Source organism: Balaenoptera acutorostrata, chromosome 10 (assembly GCF_949987535.1).
Source record: "Balaenoptera acutorostrata chromosome 10, mBalAcu1.1, whole genome shotgun sequence".
Lineage (NCBI taxonomy): Eukaryota > Metazoa > Chordata > Mammalia > Artiodactyla > Balaenopteridae > Balaenoptera > Balaenoptera acutorostrata.
The window spans coordinates 4742036-4757472 of NC_080073.1; the positions used below are offsets into that span (position 1 = coordinate 4742036).

At 57.3% G+C, this 15437-nt stretch overlaps 1 protein-coding gene across 1 annotated transcript in view; it reads left to right on the forward strand.

The window, feature by feature from the left end:
• The window catches only part of PLXND1 (plexin D1), a 52247-nt gene extending 40434 nt beyond the window's left edge, over positions 1-11813 (forward strand). Inside the window, exons 21-36 of the mRNA XM_057554842.1 lie at positions 1516-1623; positions 1703-1815; positions 2685-2789; positions 3318-3448; positions 3857-4055; positions 4722-4868; positions 5047-5203; positions 5624-5727; positions 5810-5873; positions 6600-6634; positions 6897-7001; positions 7536-7699; positions 8829-8976; positions 10049-10189; positions 10357-10431; positions 10686-11813. Coding sequence (XP_057410825.1) covers positions 1516-1623; positions 1703-1815; positions 2685-2789; positions 3318-3448; positions 3857-4055; positions 4722-4868; positions 5047-5203; positions 5624-5727; positions 5810-5873; positions 6600-6634; positions 6897-7001; positions 7536-7699; positions 8829-8976; positions 10049-10189; positions 10357-10431; positions 10686-10802 — 1913 coding nt within the window. The 3' untranslated portion in view covers positions 10803-11813. The remainder of the gene's footprint in view (positions 1-1515; positions 1624-1702; positions 1816-2684; positions 2790-3317; positions 3449-3856; positions 4056-4721; positions 4869-5046; positions 5204-5623; positions 5728-5809; positions 5874-6599; positions 6635-6896; positions 7002-7535; positions 7700-8828; positions 8977-10048; positions 10190-10356; positions 10432-10685) is intronic.
• The last annotated feature ends 3624 nt before the right edge of the window (positions 11814-15437 follow it).

The following is a 15437-nucleotide window of genomic DNA, read 5'->3' on the forward strand; positions in this document are numbered from 1 at the left end:
TTTTTATCCTGTTCCATTTATCTATATTTCTGTTTTTGTGCCAGTACCATACTGTTTTGATTACTGTAGCTTTGTAGTATAGTCTGAAGTCAGGGAGCCTGATTCCTCCAGCTCCATTTTTGTTTCTCAGGATTGTTTTGGCTATTCAGGGGTCTTTTGTGTTTCCATACAAATTGTAAAATTTTTTGTTCTAGTTCTGTGAAAAATGCCATTGGTAATTTAATAGGGATTGCACTCAATCTGTAGATTGCCTTGGGTAGTATAGTTATTTTCACAATATTGATTCTTCCAGTCCCAGAACATGGTATATTTTCCATCTGTTTGTGTTATCTTCAATTTCTTTCATCAGCGTCTGATAGTTTTCAGGATATAGGTTTTTCGCCTCCTTAGGTAGGTTTATTCCTAGGTATTTTATTCTTTTCTATGCAATGGTGAATGGGCTTGTTTCCTTGATTTCTCTTTCTGATCTTTCATTGTTATGGTATAGGAATGAAAGAGATTTCTGTGTATTAATTTTGTATCCTGCTACTTTACCAAATTCATTGATTAGCTCTAGTAGTTTTCTGGTAGCATCTTTAGGATTTTCTATGTATAGTATCATGCCATTTGCAAACAGTGACAGTTTTACTTCTTTTCCAGTTTGGATTCCTTTTATTTCCCTTTCTTCCCTGATTGCTGTGGCTAGGACTTCCAAAACTATGTTGAATAATAGTGGCGATAGTGGACATCCTCGTCTTGTTCCTGATCTTAGAGGAAATGCTTTCAGTTTTTCACCATTGACAATGATGTTTGCTGTGGGTTTGTCATACATGGCCTTTATTATGTTGAGGTGGGTTCCCTCTATGCCCACTTTCTGGAGAGTTTTTATCATAAATGGGTGTTGAATTTTGTCAGAAGCTTTTTCTGCGTCTATTGAGATGATCATATGGTTTTTATTCCTCAATTTGTTGATGCGGTGTATCACACTGATTTTTTTTGCAGATATTGAAAAATCCTTGCATCATTGGGATAAATCCCACTTGAGCATGGTGTATGATCCTTTTAATGTGTTGTTGGATTTGGTTTGTAGTATTTTGTTGAGGATTTTTGCATCTATGTTCATCAGTGATACTGGCCTGTACTTTTCTTTTTTTGTAGTATCTTTGTCTGGTTTTGGTATCAGGGTGATGGTGGCCTCATAGAATGAGTTTGAGAGTGTTCTCTCCTCTGCAGTTTTTTGGAATAGTTTCAGAAGGGTAGGTGTTTATCACTATTTTAAACAAACACACATTTCTTATTATAAGAATGGGACACGGAGCCTTATTTTCCTGGCTGTTTCCCAAGCCCTTGGCCCTGTAGTTTTCAACCCACTGGGGAGGAGAGGACCGTGAGCTGAGGCGCCCGCCCCAAGGAGCTGGAGCTGAGGGGCGCAGGCAGGACATCTCCCTTCAGGCCCAGGCCCTGCACAGGGCAGGTACCGACAAATGCTCTCCGAAGGGCTTTCATTGGCCTGACCCGCCTCTCTGCTGCCCACAGCCCTGTTTGTCTTCTGCACCAAGAGCCGCCGTGCTGAGCGCTACTGGCAGAAGACACTGCTGCAGATGGAGGAGATGGAATCCCAGATCCGAGAGGAGATCCGTAAAGGTAGCAGGTGGCGACCATGCGGGACCTTGGGCCTCGGCTTCGCCGTCTGACCCACTCACGGCCACTGCCTGTTTACCAGGCTTCGCTGAGCTGCAGACGGACATGACGGATCTGACCAAGGAGCTGAACCGCAGCCAGGGCATCCCCTTCCTGGAGTACAAGCACTTTGTGACCCGCACCTTCTTCCCTAAGGTCAGTTCGCGCCCCTGCCGGCTACTTCAGGAGCTCCTCGACCCCTCCCTGGGCCCTGAGAACCTAGAGGGCACTTCTGTGCTGATGGGAGAACTTGACAAGTGCAGCCTGGGCTCCTTGAGCAGAATGAAACCTGCACGCCCGCCTGTGGCAGCCTGGGCCCCTGCCCTGGCCTGCCGAGGGAGAGGGCCCAGTTTCCCCCCCTTTCCTTCTCTGCTCACTGATGTTTTAACTGTCCATACAGAAACCAGGCCCACTTTTCTCCTGGGGTGCTGGGCATGCCTCCCCTCTCAGGGGGTGAGTAGAGGCACCAGTTCACTGCCGGCCCCTTCCTAGGGAGGCCTCTCTGGGTCTCCGCATCTCCTCCTTCTGTCCGCTGGACTCTGTCCCATCCCTTCCATGCCTCCTTGTGCTGTTCCAGGGGCCGCTGCCTTGTCCGCACCTTCCCTGGCCTGTCAAGAGCGTCTATGCCGGTGGCCAGCACCCTCCTCTGGCCCCGTCCACACTGTTCTCCATGCAGCAGCTGCAGAGAGCCCATATTGTGGTCGCTGCAGGCATTTCTACCTCAGTGTCCCTCATTCTGCACTGAGCTGCGTTTGCTTCCTCTTAAGCCTCGTGCACCCCAGCTTCGCCACACCTTGGCTCATGCTGCATCTGCTCCTTTTCCTCCAGGAAGCCCCCGGGGACTCCCCTCCCCTTTCCTCTGGAGTCCTGTGGCACCTGGGCGTGGCCCACTGCCTCTTCTTCCTTTGTAAAGTGGGCTTTTGCATTTGTCGCGCGGCCCCTGCATGTGTCAGGGGAAGGTGCAGCGCTGCCGAGATGCTGGGGGTCTGCAGCCCTGCTGAGGTGCTGGGGGTCTGCCTCCACAGTGCTCCTCCCTCTATGAAGAGCGTTACGTCCTGCCCTCCCAGACCCTCAACTCCCCGGGCAGCTCCCTGGTGCAGGAGACCCACCCACTGCTGGGAGAGTGGAAGGTGAGTAGCCCCCCCCGCCCCCCCCACACACCCCCCCCCCCCGCCTCAGGGCAACCCCATCTCTCTCTGGGCCCCACTTTCCAGCTCATCTGACCCATTGATCCTAATCATGGGAAGTTGGGAGGAACCTGCCATTGGATGGGAGTAAGCCCTCCATCGCAGGAGGTATTCAAGTGGCCATTCAGGGTGTTCTATGTGCTGACTCCCAGGCCAGGTAGAGAGGGGAGAGGATTGGGTCCCCCTGGACATCCCACTCCCCCTGCTGCTTAGAGAATGGAAGGTGAGAGGGTCCCCCACACAGGGATACTGGGTTGCCTTCAGGCACCCTTGCCTGAGCTGCACTTTCCAACTCAACTGAGCCACTGTTCCCAGTCACAGAGAGGTAGGAGGCGTCTACCACTAAAGGTAATGAGCTCCCCCTCCCAGGAAGCATTCGAGGAGCCATTCAGGGCATCCTAAGTGCTGACTCCTAGGCCAGGCAGAGACACTGGATCTCTGTGGACACCCCCTCACTGAATGCTTCCGCAGATCCCCGAGAGCTGCCGGCCCAACATGGAAGAGGGCATCAGCCTGTTCTCCTCGCTGCTCAACAACAAGCACTTCCTCATTGTCTTCGTCCACGCGCTGGAGCAACAGAAGGACTTCGCGGTGCGGGACAGGTCAGGCTGCGAGGCTCCAGGGGAGGGCGGGGGCCTGTCGGAGGCCACCCAGCCGGTCCTGGGTCTGCCTGGCTGGATCCAAGGCTGGGCCAGTTTCCAAATCACCATGTCCTTGGGACAGCTGGCATCTCCCCAGCGTCAGACCCTGGGTCCTGGGGCTGTGGAGGTCCTGAGACCCCCTCCCCATTCTTCCCCTTCCTGGTCTGCTTGCCCAGGACAGGGCTCGTGGGCATGGCGGTTGCTGTGCGTGGTAGGGAAGGTAGCCCTTTCTCCAGCGAGATTTTAGTCACACTCACCCGTCTGCATCCAGCGACAAGGTAGCAGCAGAACCCCCACTGCGTGGTCCTCGGAGCCCAGGGCCTTGCGGTGCGGGCGGTGCTGACGCCCCCCGCCCACGCCCGCCCACAGGTGCAGCCTGGCCTCCCTGCTGACCATTGCGCTCCACGGCAAGCTCGAGTACTATACGGGCATCATGAAGGAGCTGCTGGTGGACCTCATCGACGCCTCGGCCGCCAAGAACCCCAAGCTCATGCTGAGGCGCACGGAGTCCGTGGTCGAGAAGATGCTCACCAACTGGATGTCCATCTGCATGTACAGCTGCCTGAGGGTGAGGGTGCCGGGGTGCGGGGCACCTGTGCCGCCGCCTAGACCTGATTTCATTTTATTCTCATGCCCACTCTGCCGAAGGGATTATCATGTTCTTTGTGCAGATGTGGAATGGGGGGCTCAGAGGGCACAGGGACAGCCCCATAGGATCCATTATACAGATGGGGAAACTGAGGCTCAGAGAAGGCCTGACTTCCTGCAAGGGCTCAGAGCAAGCCCAGGACGGAACAGAGGCTGTGTCAGTGGCATTCTTTCAGAAGATTGTTTTCTCAGTCCTCACATGGCCCCTGATGTGCCTTTGAGTCCAGCTCTGCTACTTCCCTGCTGGGTGACCCTGAGCAGGTTGCTTGCCCTCTCTGAGCCTCGGCAATGAGAATGACACCCCGTACCTGGAAGGGTTGCTGGCATGATGAAATGAATATGGCCACCCACATTAGGCGATGTTCGAGCTTGGAGTCCACAGAGACACCTCTGGGTGGAGGGTGGGAGTGAGGCAGCGGCACCAGGATCAAAAGGAGGGTATTAAGCAGGCAGCCACAGAGGTATTGGTAGAAGTGGGTAGCGAAGGCGTTCCAAGTTGGGGCCGGAATCTGGAGTGTGGGCTGGAGGCCAGGGGCTGGGCCAGGCAGTCTGGCCTCAGCCTCTGACAGGCCCACACCTACCGCAGGAGACGGTCGGGGAGCCGTTCTTCCTGCTCCTGTGCGCCATCAAGCAGCAGATCAACAAGGGCTCCATCGACGCCATCACAGGCAAGGCCCGCTACACGCTCAACGAGGAGTGGCTGCTGCGGGAGAACATCGAGGCCAAGCCCCGAGTGAGTCAGGCGGGCAGGCGGGCAGCTGGGCAGGACGTCACGGGCTGGGCTGGCAGGGAGGGGTCCCGCACCCCCGGAGAGTCCCGGCTCCACTGCTGACCGTCCCCCCACTTCCCACTGGCTGTCTCCCCTCCAGGGCCCAGTGGGCGCCCGCTGACCCTCCCCCTCTCTCCTGCAGAATCTGAACGTGTCCTTCCAGGGCTGCGGTATGGACTCGCTGAGCGTGCGGGCCATGGACACAGACACGCTGACGCAGGTGAAGGAGAAGATCCTGGAAGCCTTCTGCAAGAACGTGCCCTACTCCCAGTGGCCGCGTGCCGAGGACGTCGACCTAGGTGGGCAGGGCAGGGGCGGCTCCTGCGTTGGGCACACACACTCCCGCCCCTCATCAAATGTGCACTAACTGTGGCTCTGGGGACGTGAAGACAGATCAGCTGCCAGGAGCTCCATTTGGGGCGGGGAGGGGAGACAGGGCCTGCGGTGGGAGGTTGATGCAGGCTGCTGCCAAGGTGGGCGGGAGAGGCCTCCCCAGCAGCTCTGATATCCCAGTGACAGCCCCGAGGATGAGGCCTTTCCAGAGCTCCTGCTCTGCGCCCGGCACCCGGCACCCTCTCCCCTCCCCGTCTCTCAGATGGGGAAGTAGAGGCTCAGAGGCAGGTGTGGGTGCCGCCGGTTCTCTCCCCGTGTGGCCCGCTGGGTGCCTGCCTCCCCGCAGCCCCTGCTCCCAGCCCTGATGCCCTGCCCCCTGCCCGCAGAGTGGTTCGCCTCGAGCACGCAGAGCTACATCCTGCGGGACCTGGACGACACCTCGGTGGTCGAGGATGGCCGCAAGAAGCTCAACACGCTGGCCCACTACAAGGTGGGCCCCGGCTCCACCCAGCTCCCTCTACTCCCACCCTCCCTGACCTCCGACCTCTGACCTCGGCCTCTCTCCCCATCAGATCCCTGAAGGTGCCTCCCTGGCCATGAGCCTCACAGACAAGAAGGACAACACCCTGGGCCGAGGTAGTGCTGGTGGACGTGGGGAGGGCCCCTTCTGAGCGGCCCCAGTGGGGAAGCTGAGGCTTCAAGGGACAGGGCTGGGCCAGGCTGAGGCTCCCTGCTGGGGGCGGGGCCAGGCCCGCCTGCCGCAGGGCTGCTTGGCAGGGCCTGTGGCCAGGCCTCTCAGTGCTGGTTTCCTGCAGGCAGCAGAGAGAGGCCCCAGGAGGGTGGGATGTGATTCTAAGAGGTCTGGGCCGCCGCCAGGCCATGTGGGCTTTGGCCTGTGTCCCCGCCTCAAACCTCCCATCCATACCTTCAGATGCCCCAGGCCTGGGGTCCTAGGCTCCTCTGGGTCTTGGGGTCCCCTCCGGAGGCAAGGTGCAGGCTCTCGGGTCTCTCCCAGTGAGGTCTGGGCTGGGGGTTGAGGGCAGCCACCCTGCCCTACTCGGGGGCCGTGCCCATCTCCATCTGTGACTGTCTCCCTGCGCCGGCTGTCACCTTGTGGATGTTTCCGTCTCTGTCAGCGCCTCTGTCTTTCTCTCTCTACCTCATTCTCTGTGCGTTTCTCAGGATCTCTCTCTCAGCTCTCTTACTTTGCATTTCTCTCTCTCTGCCTTGTTCTTTCCACACGTCTGTTTGGCTCTGTCCATTTAGCTCAGTTTCTTTCTCCATCTTTTTGTCTCCATTTCTGTTTCTCTCTCTCCCCACTCCTCTCTCGTTTATTTATTGTGTGTGTTTCCCCTCTCGCAGTGAAAGACTTGGACACAGAGAAGTATTTCCATTTGGTGAGTGCCCTGCCTCCGGCCCTGGGGGTGCCCGCCCTTCACTGGGTGTCGACTTGGCTTCCTGCCACCCTGGGCCTCTGGGGGCAGTGCTTGCAGGCCCTGGGAAAGGCTGGGGTGGGGAGCGGGAACGGGACCCAGGGTAGCTCACGTGCACCACGAAGAGAGCCCAGTGCCCACGGGGGCAGGGTAGGACCGCCCACGGGCGGCCGGGGATGGTGCCTGGCGCCAGCACTGACCACTGACCACTGCCCCGGCCTCCCAGGTGCTGCCCACGGATGAGCTGGCAGAGCCCAAGAAGTCCCACCGGCAGAGCCACCGCAAGAAGGTGCTACCGGAGATCTACCTGACTCGCCTGCTGTCCACCAAGGTGGGCCCACCCTCACCTCTGTGTCCTCACTCCAGTGGGTCAGCTGTGACCACACACTTGGAGTGAGGGGGACAGTGCTTCTCCTGTGGGGCCAGCCAGGCTCTGGGGCGAGAGGCTGAGGGTGTTGGGTCCCAGCTGAGGAGGGGTTTGCTCCCAGCATGAAGGGTGCCCGATGACAACTTCTTTATCAGCCCGTGTGACACGGAGGGCAGCAGAGGCCCAGTGATGCCCCCAAGGCCACACAGCTGGGGCAGCAGAGTGGGCGCCTAAGAGCTCACACTCCAGCCCAGCAATTCCCTGCTCTATGTCTCAGTCCTTCCAACACCCTTGTGGGGTAGGTTTCACTAACCCGTTTCACAGACAGGAAGACCGAGTCCCAGAGAGGTTAGATGACCAGCCTGATGCCACGTAGCTTCCCCATTCACCCAGCACTGCTCAGTCCCAGCACCACGGGCTCCCCTGAACCGCCAGAGGTGCCTGCTTACCCCACTCCGTGTGGTCCTGGGCTGACGGCGGCCACCTGCTTCCATGCAGGGCACGCTGCAGAAGTTTCTGGATGACCTGTTCAAGGCCATTCTGAGCATCCGTGAAGACAAGCCCCCACTGGCTGTCAAGTACTTCTTTGACTTCCTGGAAGAGCAAGCAGAGAAGAGGGGGATCTCAGACCCTGACACCCTACACATCTGGAAGACCAACAGGTGGTGGGCCAGTGTGGTGTGGGTGGGAGGCCAGGGGGGAGGGCTGTGTGGCTTCACTGTATCATTGGGGGCAGCAGTGGTGCAGGGGTTCAGAGCCTGGTCTCTCAGCCCACCGGCGTGGGTTCAATCCCTTATGCCATTCCAAGCTGTGTGACCTTGGGTAAGTGACTTAACCTCTCTGTGCTTTAGTTTCTCCTAGCTATAAAACCAGGGCAGTAAAAGTAACCCACTTTAATTGTAAGAATTAACTAGAAGTGAGCATTGTCTAAGTTTTGCCCTTACCATCACTCTCCTCCACCCCTCTGCGGTGGGCACCGTCAGCTCTGTTTTACAGATGAGCACACTGAGGCTTGTGGAGATGTTCCTGCCCCCGATCACATCCCTCCTTTGAGGCACGTTTTAGCTTTTCATGGTCACAAACCCCAACAAGAAGTTGTTGAAAACCTCAGCCGAACCCTCAGAAAAAAATGCCACAGACCTAGAAGTTTCTGTGTAGTTGCAGGGGCTGCTCAGGGCCCTGGGTGGGGTGGGGTGGGGTGGGGGGGTCCGTATGTCCCAGGCTGCCCAGTCACTGGGGAGGAGGGTGTTACCAACCCTCTGGCCTCCTGAGGCTAAGGATCCAGGCCTCTCCCTCCCTCAGTCTGTCTTCCTGGTGACCCAGCTAATGATGGACTTCCCACAGCCATGCAGGGGCTGGAGGATGAGCCGTGGGCTGCTCGGCGGGGGCAGGGCGGGGGTTCTAATGAGAACCAGGACTGGCTCCCTGGCTCCAGGCTGCTGCGTGAGAGCGGGCGACTCTGCAGGGGGTGGGGCGGGCAGTGAGGGTGAAGTCAGGCCCTGCAGCTCTTGCCTCAGCCCGTGGCCCTCTCCACACAGGAAACCCGGCTCCCAGCCCCTCTGCTGCCCCAGCCGGCCAGGGATGGCCCTGAACCCCATTTGTGGAGGAGCAAACCGAGGTTTCCAGAGGTTCCGTCCTGTGACTAGTCTCCGCTGGCCTCGAGGGGCAAAGCTAGCCTGTCCTCTGAGCCTGCCTACCTCCCTGTCCCAAGCCTCCTCAGCAACCACTTCCTCCGCTGCCCACCCTCGGGGTGGGCTCACGCCGCTGCCTCTGTCACTCTCTGTCCCACAGCCTTCCTCTCCGGTTCTGGGTGAACATCCTGAAAAACCCACAGTTTGTCTTTGACATCGAGAAGACGGACCACATCGATGCCTGCCTCTCAGTCATCGCACAGGCCTTCATCGACGCCTGTTCCATCTCCGACCTGCAGCTGGGCAAGGTCAGCTGCTCCTGGGCAGGCCACCTGGTGCTGATGGGGACGGAGATCTTTCTGGGAGGGGAACCAAAAGAGCTCACATCTGGGGGATGTGGGATGAATGGGGTCATCAGAAGGGGGGACTCCCAGAAACCGGCACCCACAGTCCAACCGCGTGGCTGCAGGCTGGCTGAAGCTGCCTCAGGTGTGCCCCGCACCAGCTCCCAACACTGAGGCCGTGGGGCCAGGCCAGGAGAAGCCAGAGCGAACGTGGAAAGCCTGCGTGGTCTGGCACACCATCGGAGACCAGCGGGCTCCGGGCGGCAGCCCTGATGGTCAAGAGCCATCCAGTGGGCACTGAGTGAAGGGGTGGGCAGAGGGGAGCACAAGTGACCAAGACCTTTGAATACACGCAAGAGGGAGACCCCTGAGGCATCTGTCTACAGGGAGAGGACCCAGCTGGCTTTAGCGGGCGCAGAGGAGAGAGAGCGGCATTCCAGACAGAGGGAAGGGCCTGGGCCGGGCAGGGAGGCTGTAAGCGTTAATGAGACGGTAGAGTTAGACCTGCCCCTGCAGGAGGGCGGGTGCCTGGCCCTGCGTTTAGCCCATGACTTTCAGAGAGGCCACGAGAGGCAGAAAATGCCGTCACCTCTCACACACTATATCGGAAGGCAGGACGCCCATGACAGAGAACTGGGAGCATACTTGGCACGTTTTGCTTTCAGGCGTAGGAAACATGTGGTGGGAAATATTCCACTGAGACAGCAATCAGGCTTCCAGAAATCTTAGCCACCAAGACCCATATCCCTAAGCAAGGATACAAACAAAACAGCCTGCGTGTCAAAGAGCTGGCACAAGCCCATGCACTTTTCCCCCTAAAAGTCGGTCCCCCTTGAGGTCATCACCCTGACAGTTCTGTAGAAAATGGGCAGGGGTTCCAAGTACAAGGGCAGAGAGGAGAGGGGTGGGGGGCCCTGGTCCAAAGCCCGCAGGGCGGGGACGTTCAGTGATGGGCTCGTTTGTGTGGCGGGAGAGACGATTGCTCGTCCAGGAGAAGACGAGTCTGTGTCTTACTCCCTCACTCCTCTCTGCCCAGGACTCACCAACCAACAAGCTCCTCTACGCCAAGGAGATTCCCGAGTACCGGAAAATCGTGCAGCGCTACTACAAACAGATCCATGACATGACTCCGCTCAGCGAGCAGGAAATGAACGCGCACCTGGCGGAGGAGTCACGGGTGCGGCCCGCTCTGTGGGGACCTTGCCGGGCGGGGTGGGGGAGGGGCGGGCAGGACTTGACTGTCAGTGAGGGGCTGCGTATAAGCAGCGGTTCTTGGCTGGGCTGGGCCTGGTTTTGACCATGGAGTCAACCTCCCTCCAACTCCCGCCTTGTCTTTCCTCATAGAAATACCAGAATGAGTTCAACACCAACGTGGCCATGGCAGAGATTTATAAATACGCCAAGAGGTATCGCCCACAGGTGAGTAGCCCCCAGTGCGAGGCCCCCTCGGAGCTACGATGCCCCCATGTCAGCCCTGTTCACCGCCACCTGCTCAGGGAAACAAACCCAGGGTGAGAGTCCCTCTCAGGCATTCATATCCCCAGGACGTTTCTGCTTTGGGGGTGGCCACCAGCAGTGGAAATCCAGGCAGTGTGTTCTCCCCCAGGATGTGTGGTGGGACCTGGGGGTCCTGGGCCCGGGCTTTGGCCCAGCTCCCTCCACTTCCCCCTCAGATCATGAGCGCCCTGGAGGCAAACCCCACAGCCCGGAGGACGCAGCTGCAGCACAAGTTTGAGCAGGTGGTGGCCCTGATGGAGGACAACATCTACGAGTGCTACAGCGAGGCCTGAGCCTGGGGGCTGGCAGGACGGGCGCCCTCCCTCGACTTCGCTTTGTCCCCAGTGCCTCGGACTCTGGCTGGGAAACGACGCAGCACGAGGGGCCTCTCTGAGCCAGCCAGAGGAGCCCCCAGCCCTGGCCCCTTGGGCACCGTCCCCTCCCACCTGCCCCCAGACCCGGCTCTGGGCTGGGGACTCAAATGCTGCAGCCATTCCCCCAGTAAGGCTCCCACCGTCCACCCAGCACAGCCTGGACGGTGCCCCACTCGCTCTGCCCTGCACGGCCCAGTGCTAACGAACCCACCGATGGGCGAAGAGGCCGCCCGGCCCTGAGGTCGCAGCTGGAAACACTACCTCATCCTACCCGGTGGAGGGGAGGCCCCTTGAACCAGCCCTCAGCTGGTTTCCGCTTCAACCACCAAAATGTTGTCCCCGTCTCTACTCACCTGCAGAGGACCCTGGCCACACGCCATCCAGCAGTGTCAGATTTCTGTTGCTTGAGCGGCCACTGGCCAAGTGGGCAGCATCCACTGCCCGCGGGAGGCTCCGTGCTGCCCCGGGAGCCGGGCGGGCAGGGGCCTAGGGGACAGGTGCTGGGCGATCCTGGTCTTGAGGGAGGGGAGGGGGCTGAGTTGCACCGAGGCTGTAGCTGGGCTACTTGATCTTGCTGGAAGTGTTTCTAAAGAGAGCACCATTTTTTGTTGTTTTTTTTTTTTAAAAAAAAAGCTTTTATATATTAAAAAACTTATCACGCGCCAACTGTGAATAGCTGCCACTAGTGCAGAGGACCCGGGGAGGGGTCCCAAGGGGCTCCCAGCGCAACACTGGAAATGACTGTTCCAGGGGACAGGCAGACCTGGCAGAGACCCCCGCACCCTGAGAACACCGTCCTTTCTGCTCTGTCAGAAGCGGCTGGCTGGGGCCAGTGCTGGGACAGGTCGCAGACCTTGGGGCTGGGCTGGAGGGGGAGGCTGGGATGCTCTGGAACCTTCTTTATAATAAAAGCCTAATGGGAAAACCTGCCGTGGGCTCCAGCCTTTATCCTGAGATGGCTGTACTTGTAGCAGAAAGGAGGGAGGGGAGCCTGGTTTAGGACCCTGCCCGGCTCCGCTCGTGAGGGGTGTGCAGATACCAACTCCGCTTCCAGGAAGGTTCAGTGGGGAAACGCGGGCATCTACTGACCGCCAGGAAGATGTCACAGCTGCTGTGTGCCATCTACCCCTGGGTGGGCCCTGCTCCTAACCTACTTACCTATGTAATAAGCCGTGAGGAACAGTGTATTATCCCCATTTTACAGATGTAGAAATTGACTCTCAGCATAGTCGAGGAATTTCCCAGGTCACGGCACAGGGAAGCCAGAAACCAGCTTGTGTGGGCCCCTCATTCCTCTGTTCCATGCTTCCTCCAGGCTGGAGTTTCCACAGTGAACCCCAAAGTGTGTGGGGATCTCCAAGGTGACCACCCTGGAAAGAGAACTGCCGTTTACACACTCACCCTGAATTTGTCATAAATATATACCATTAACTCCATTATTCAGATGAGGAAACAGAGGCAGTTTCTCCCAGGCTGGTATAACCCTGCACTACTTCTCACCACAGCACAGGACTTGGGATCAGCAAATACCACAGAGACCCCCCAGCCCACCCAGCTGGTTCTGGGCCTGAGCTGGGGCTGAGGTTCACTGACCCACAGCAAAGGTCACTAAAGGACCACCTCCAAATCAGAAGCGGCTTAAGTTAGTTTTTTCTTTTTATGAAGGAAAAATAATCACACACACACACACATTAATCAGGAGTAAGAGCTAGGACAGAAAAATTCATACAATTTAAACAAAATCCCACAAATACCAGTTCTAGAATTGAGAACAGAAAAATGAGAAAAGTAAACAATTTTTAGCTTTAAAAATAGCTTCTTCCTGGGCTTCCAGTGCGTTCTGGGTGGAGAGAGATTCTTTATCTTTTCAAATTTTCTATTCTGATCACTGATGCCTTTTTATTAAGCAGCAGACTTTCTAGTCTAAGATATTTACACAATTTGATAAGAATTTTTTTGGGGGGTGTGAGTCTAGAATGAATACATGTTTTCTGCAGAACTGTCAGGAAGTACAAAAAGCCTGAAGAAAATAAAAGCTACCCTAACCCTCCCATGGTTAAAATCTGAGAGAATGCCATTCCAAACTCCAAATCGTGTGCCTGCCTGGGTTGGGGGCTGAGGAGTGATAATCGAGATCAGGAGGTACTCACCATTTCGCAGCTGCCTTTTCCCCCATGCAACATCTTTTTATGCCATTAAATATTCCACAGCCTGTTTTAATGCCTGATTAACATGCAATTCCTTCTTGAAGCTTAAAAACGCATTTGCAAATGGAGGAAATCTCTAGTTTCTAGGGTCATTTCTCAGCACAGAAGGTGGCCAACCACTGTGAACCACCCCCAGTCCTTGTCTGGGGCCCTGAAGACTTGCCTTGCAGCTACAGGTGTCCCTTAGCTCCGTCTGAGGGTCACAGGAGGTGGGAACTTCGGCGTAATGTCTGTCCTCAAGCAGGGGAGGAGGCTCTCCCAAGTCTCGTGGGTGCTGGGTGCTGTCCGGCCTCTGCCAGGTCAGGGCTACTGGCCTGCTGCCAGCTCGCGGGGGTGAGATGCCTGCCCGCCCCCCACCCCGAGCCTGCCCAGGGTGCCTCCCCCAACCAGACCCCCTAAGGGGGAAGCGCCAGCCCAGCTCCCTGCCATCTGCTCACTGTGCCCCTCGGGGCTCTGCTGGCAGCCGCGTGACAGATGCCCCAGGGAAGCCAGGAAGCCATACCGCACAGCGAGACAGAGCCTCACGTGGGATTCGGGGAGGCGAGGGCAGGGTTGAGGGAGCAGGGGCCGAAAGGGAACAGTCTGATGCTCCATGCTAGGCTGCCTCAGTTTCCCTTTGTGTCCCATCTGCCCCTTCCCAAGTGCCATCCAGCTTACCTCTGACTCCCTTCAAATCCACCCCTTCCGTCTCTGCCCACTCCCTGGCTCAGCAGTCACCCCTCATCTGGACCATCTCTTGGCAGCCCCCTGAACGAACTGTTCTCGCCCCAGGAGGTGGTCGCCATGCAAGCACTTGTGTGGACCCCAAATTGTGGACCCCTTTCTACATCCACTCCCTCAGCATATCCCATCCACCCTGCTTAAACATCTACCCAGAATCCACTACTTCTAACCCCTCCCTCCATGGCGGCCCACCCCTCAGCTGCACCATCGCAGGGGCCGCCTCCTTAGCCTCCTGCTGCTGCCCGTGTCCCCCTGCAGGCACTCCGCTGCTCACTGGCCTCTGATGGCTGTTCATCACAATTAAAACCAAACCCAAAATTCCTACCCTGGCTTACAAGGCCCTTCAGGATCTTGCCCTAGTCTACCCTGCAGCCCTTGTTATGGTATCTACTGCTGCGTAACAAACCACCCCAATACATTTGTGGTGCTTATGTGTCTGACTGGGGCAGGGCTTGGCAGGGAAGGCCCGTCCCTGTTCCACGTGGTGTCAGGGGGGCCGCTCAACTGGGATAGGCGATCCATTTCCAAGATGGTGCACTCCCATGGCTGGCAAATTGGTGCTGGCTGGTCAGGGAGCCCAGCTGGGGCTGACACCCGGGGTGCCTCAATTCTTCTCCACTGGCTGTTTGGGCTTCCCCACAGCATGGTGGCTGAGTTCTAAGAGCAACTATTAAAAAACGAAAAAACAACAACAAGAAACAACCCACACACAGGAAGTAGAAGCTGCCAGTCTCTTAAGGCCTGAGCCCAGCAACTATCCTAATGTGAATTCCACTGTAGTCTATTGGTCAAGCAATCAAAGAGCCCAGGTTCAAGGGGCAGGGGCACAGACTCCAGCTCTCCACGGGAAGAGTGTCACATACGTTTTTAAAACACCCCAGACCTCACCTCTGTCTCCAGCTGGGCTTTAGCCACACGGGCCTCGCTGCAGCTCCGCCTGCCTGTCAAGCTCGTTCCCACCCCACGGCCTTCTCGCTTTCTCTTCCTTCTGAGGATTCCCGAGGAGCCCACAGCCCTGCTCAGTGCCTAGTCGAACGGTCCGCACCTCCTCTCAGCTCCTCTAACTCCTCGTCTCCGCAGCCACAGGGCTCCTTCTCAACACACACCATGTCGGTCTCTTCCCTGCCTATAACCCACCCTGGCTCCCCACTGCCCCCAAGACAATGTCTGCCTTCCTTAGTCCACCCTTCCACACCTTCCTGCCCCAACTCCACAGCCCAGGGGTTCATGCCACCCCTCCCCCACCTGTGCTCCTCTCAAAACCACAAATCCCCTTCCTTCCGGCTCCACCCCACATGCTGGGCCCTCTGCCTGCAATGCCCTTCCCCTCATCTATCTGGCAATTCCTACTCATCCTTTAAGACCAAAAGCTGCCCCCTCCAGGAAGCAGTCCCAGATCTCAGGCTGGATTAAACACCTTTCCAGTGCCTCCACAGGTGCCTACGTGCCTTTGGATCCCTGCAGCGGTCTGCATCTCCCCAGGGCAGAAGCTTCTGTCTGGGTCCTAGCCCTGGATGGCCAAATCCTTAGACCTCAGCCTCCTTCCACACCAATTTGTGGGGGAAAAAGTCTTTATTGATAAATAGGTTACAGTGAAATAGAGTGATAGTTTTTAGGGGAATAA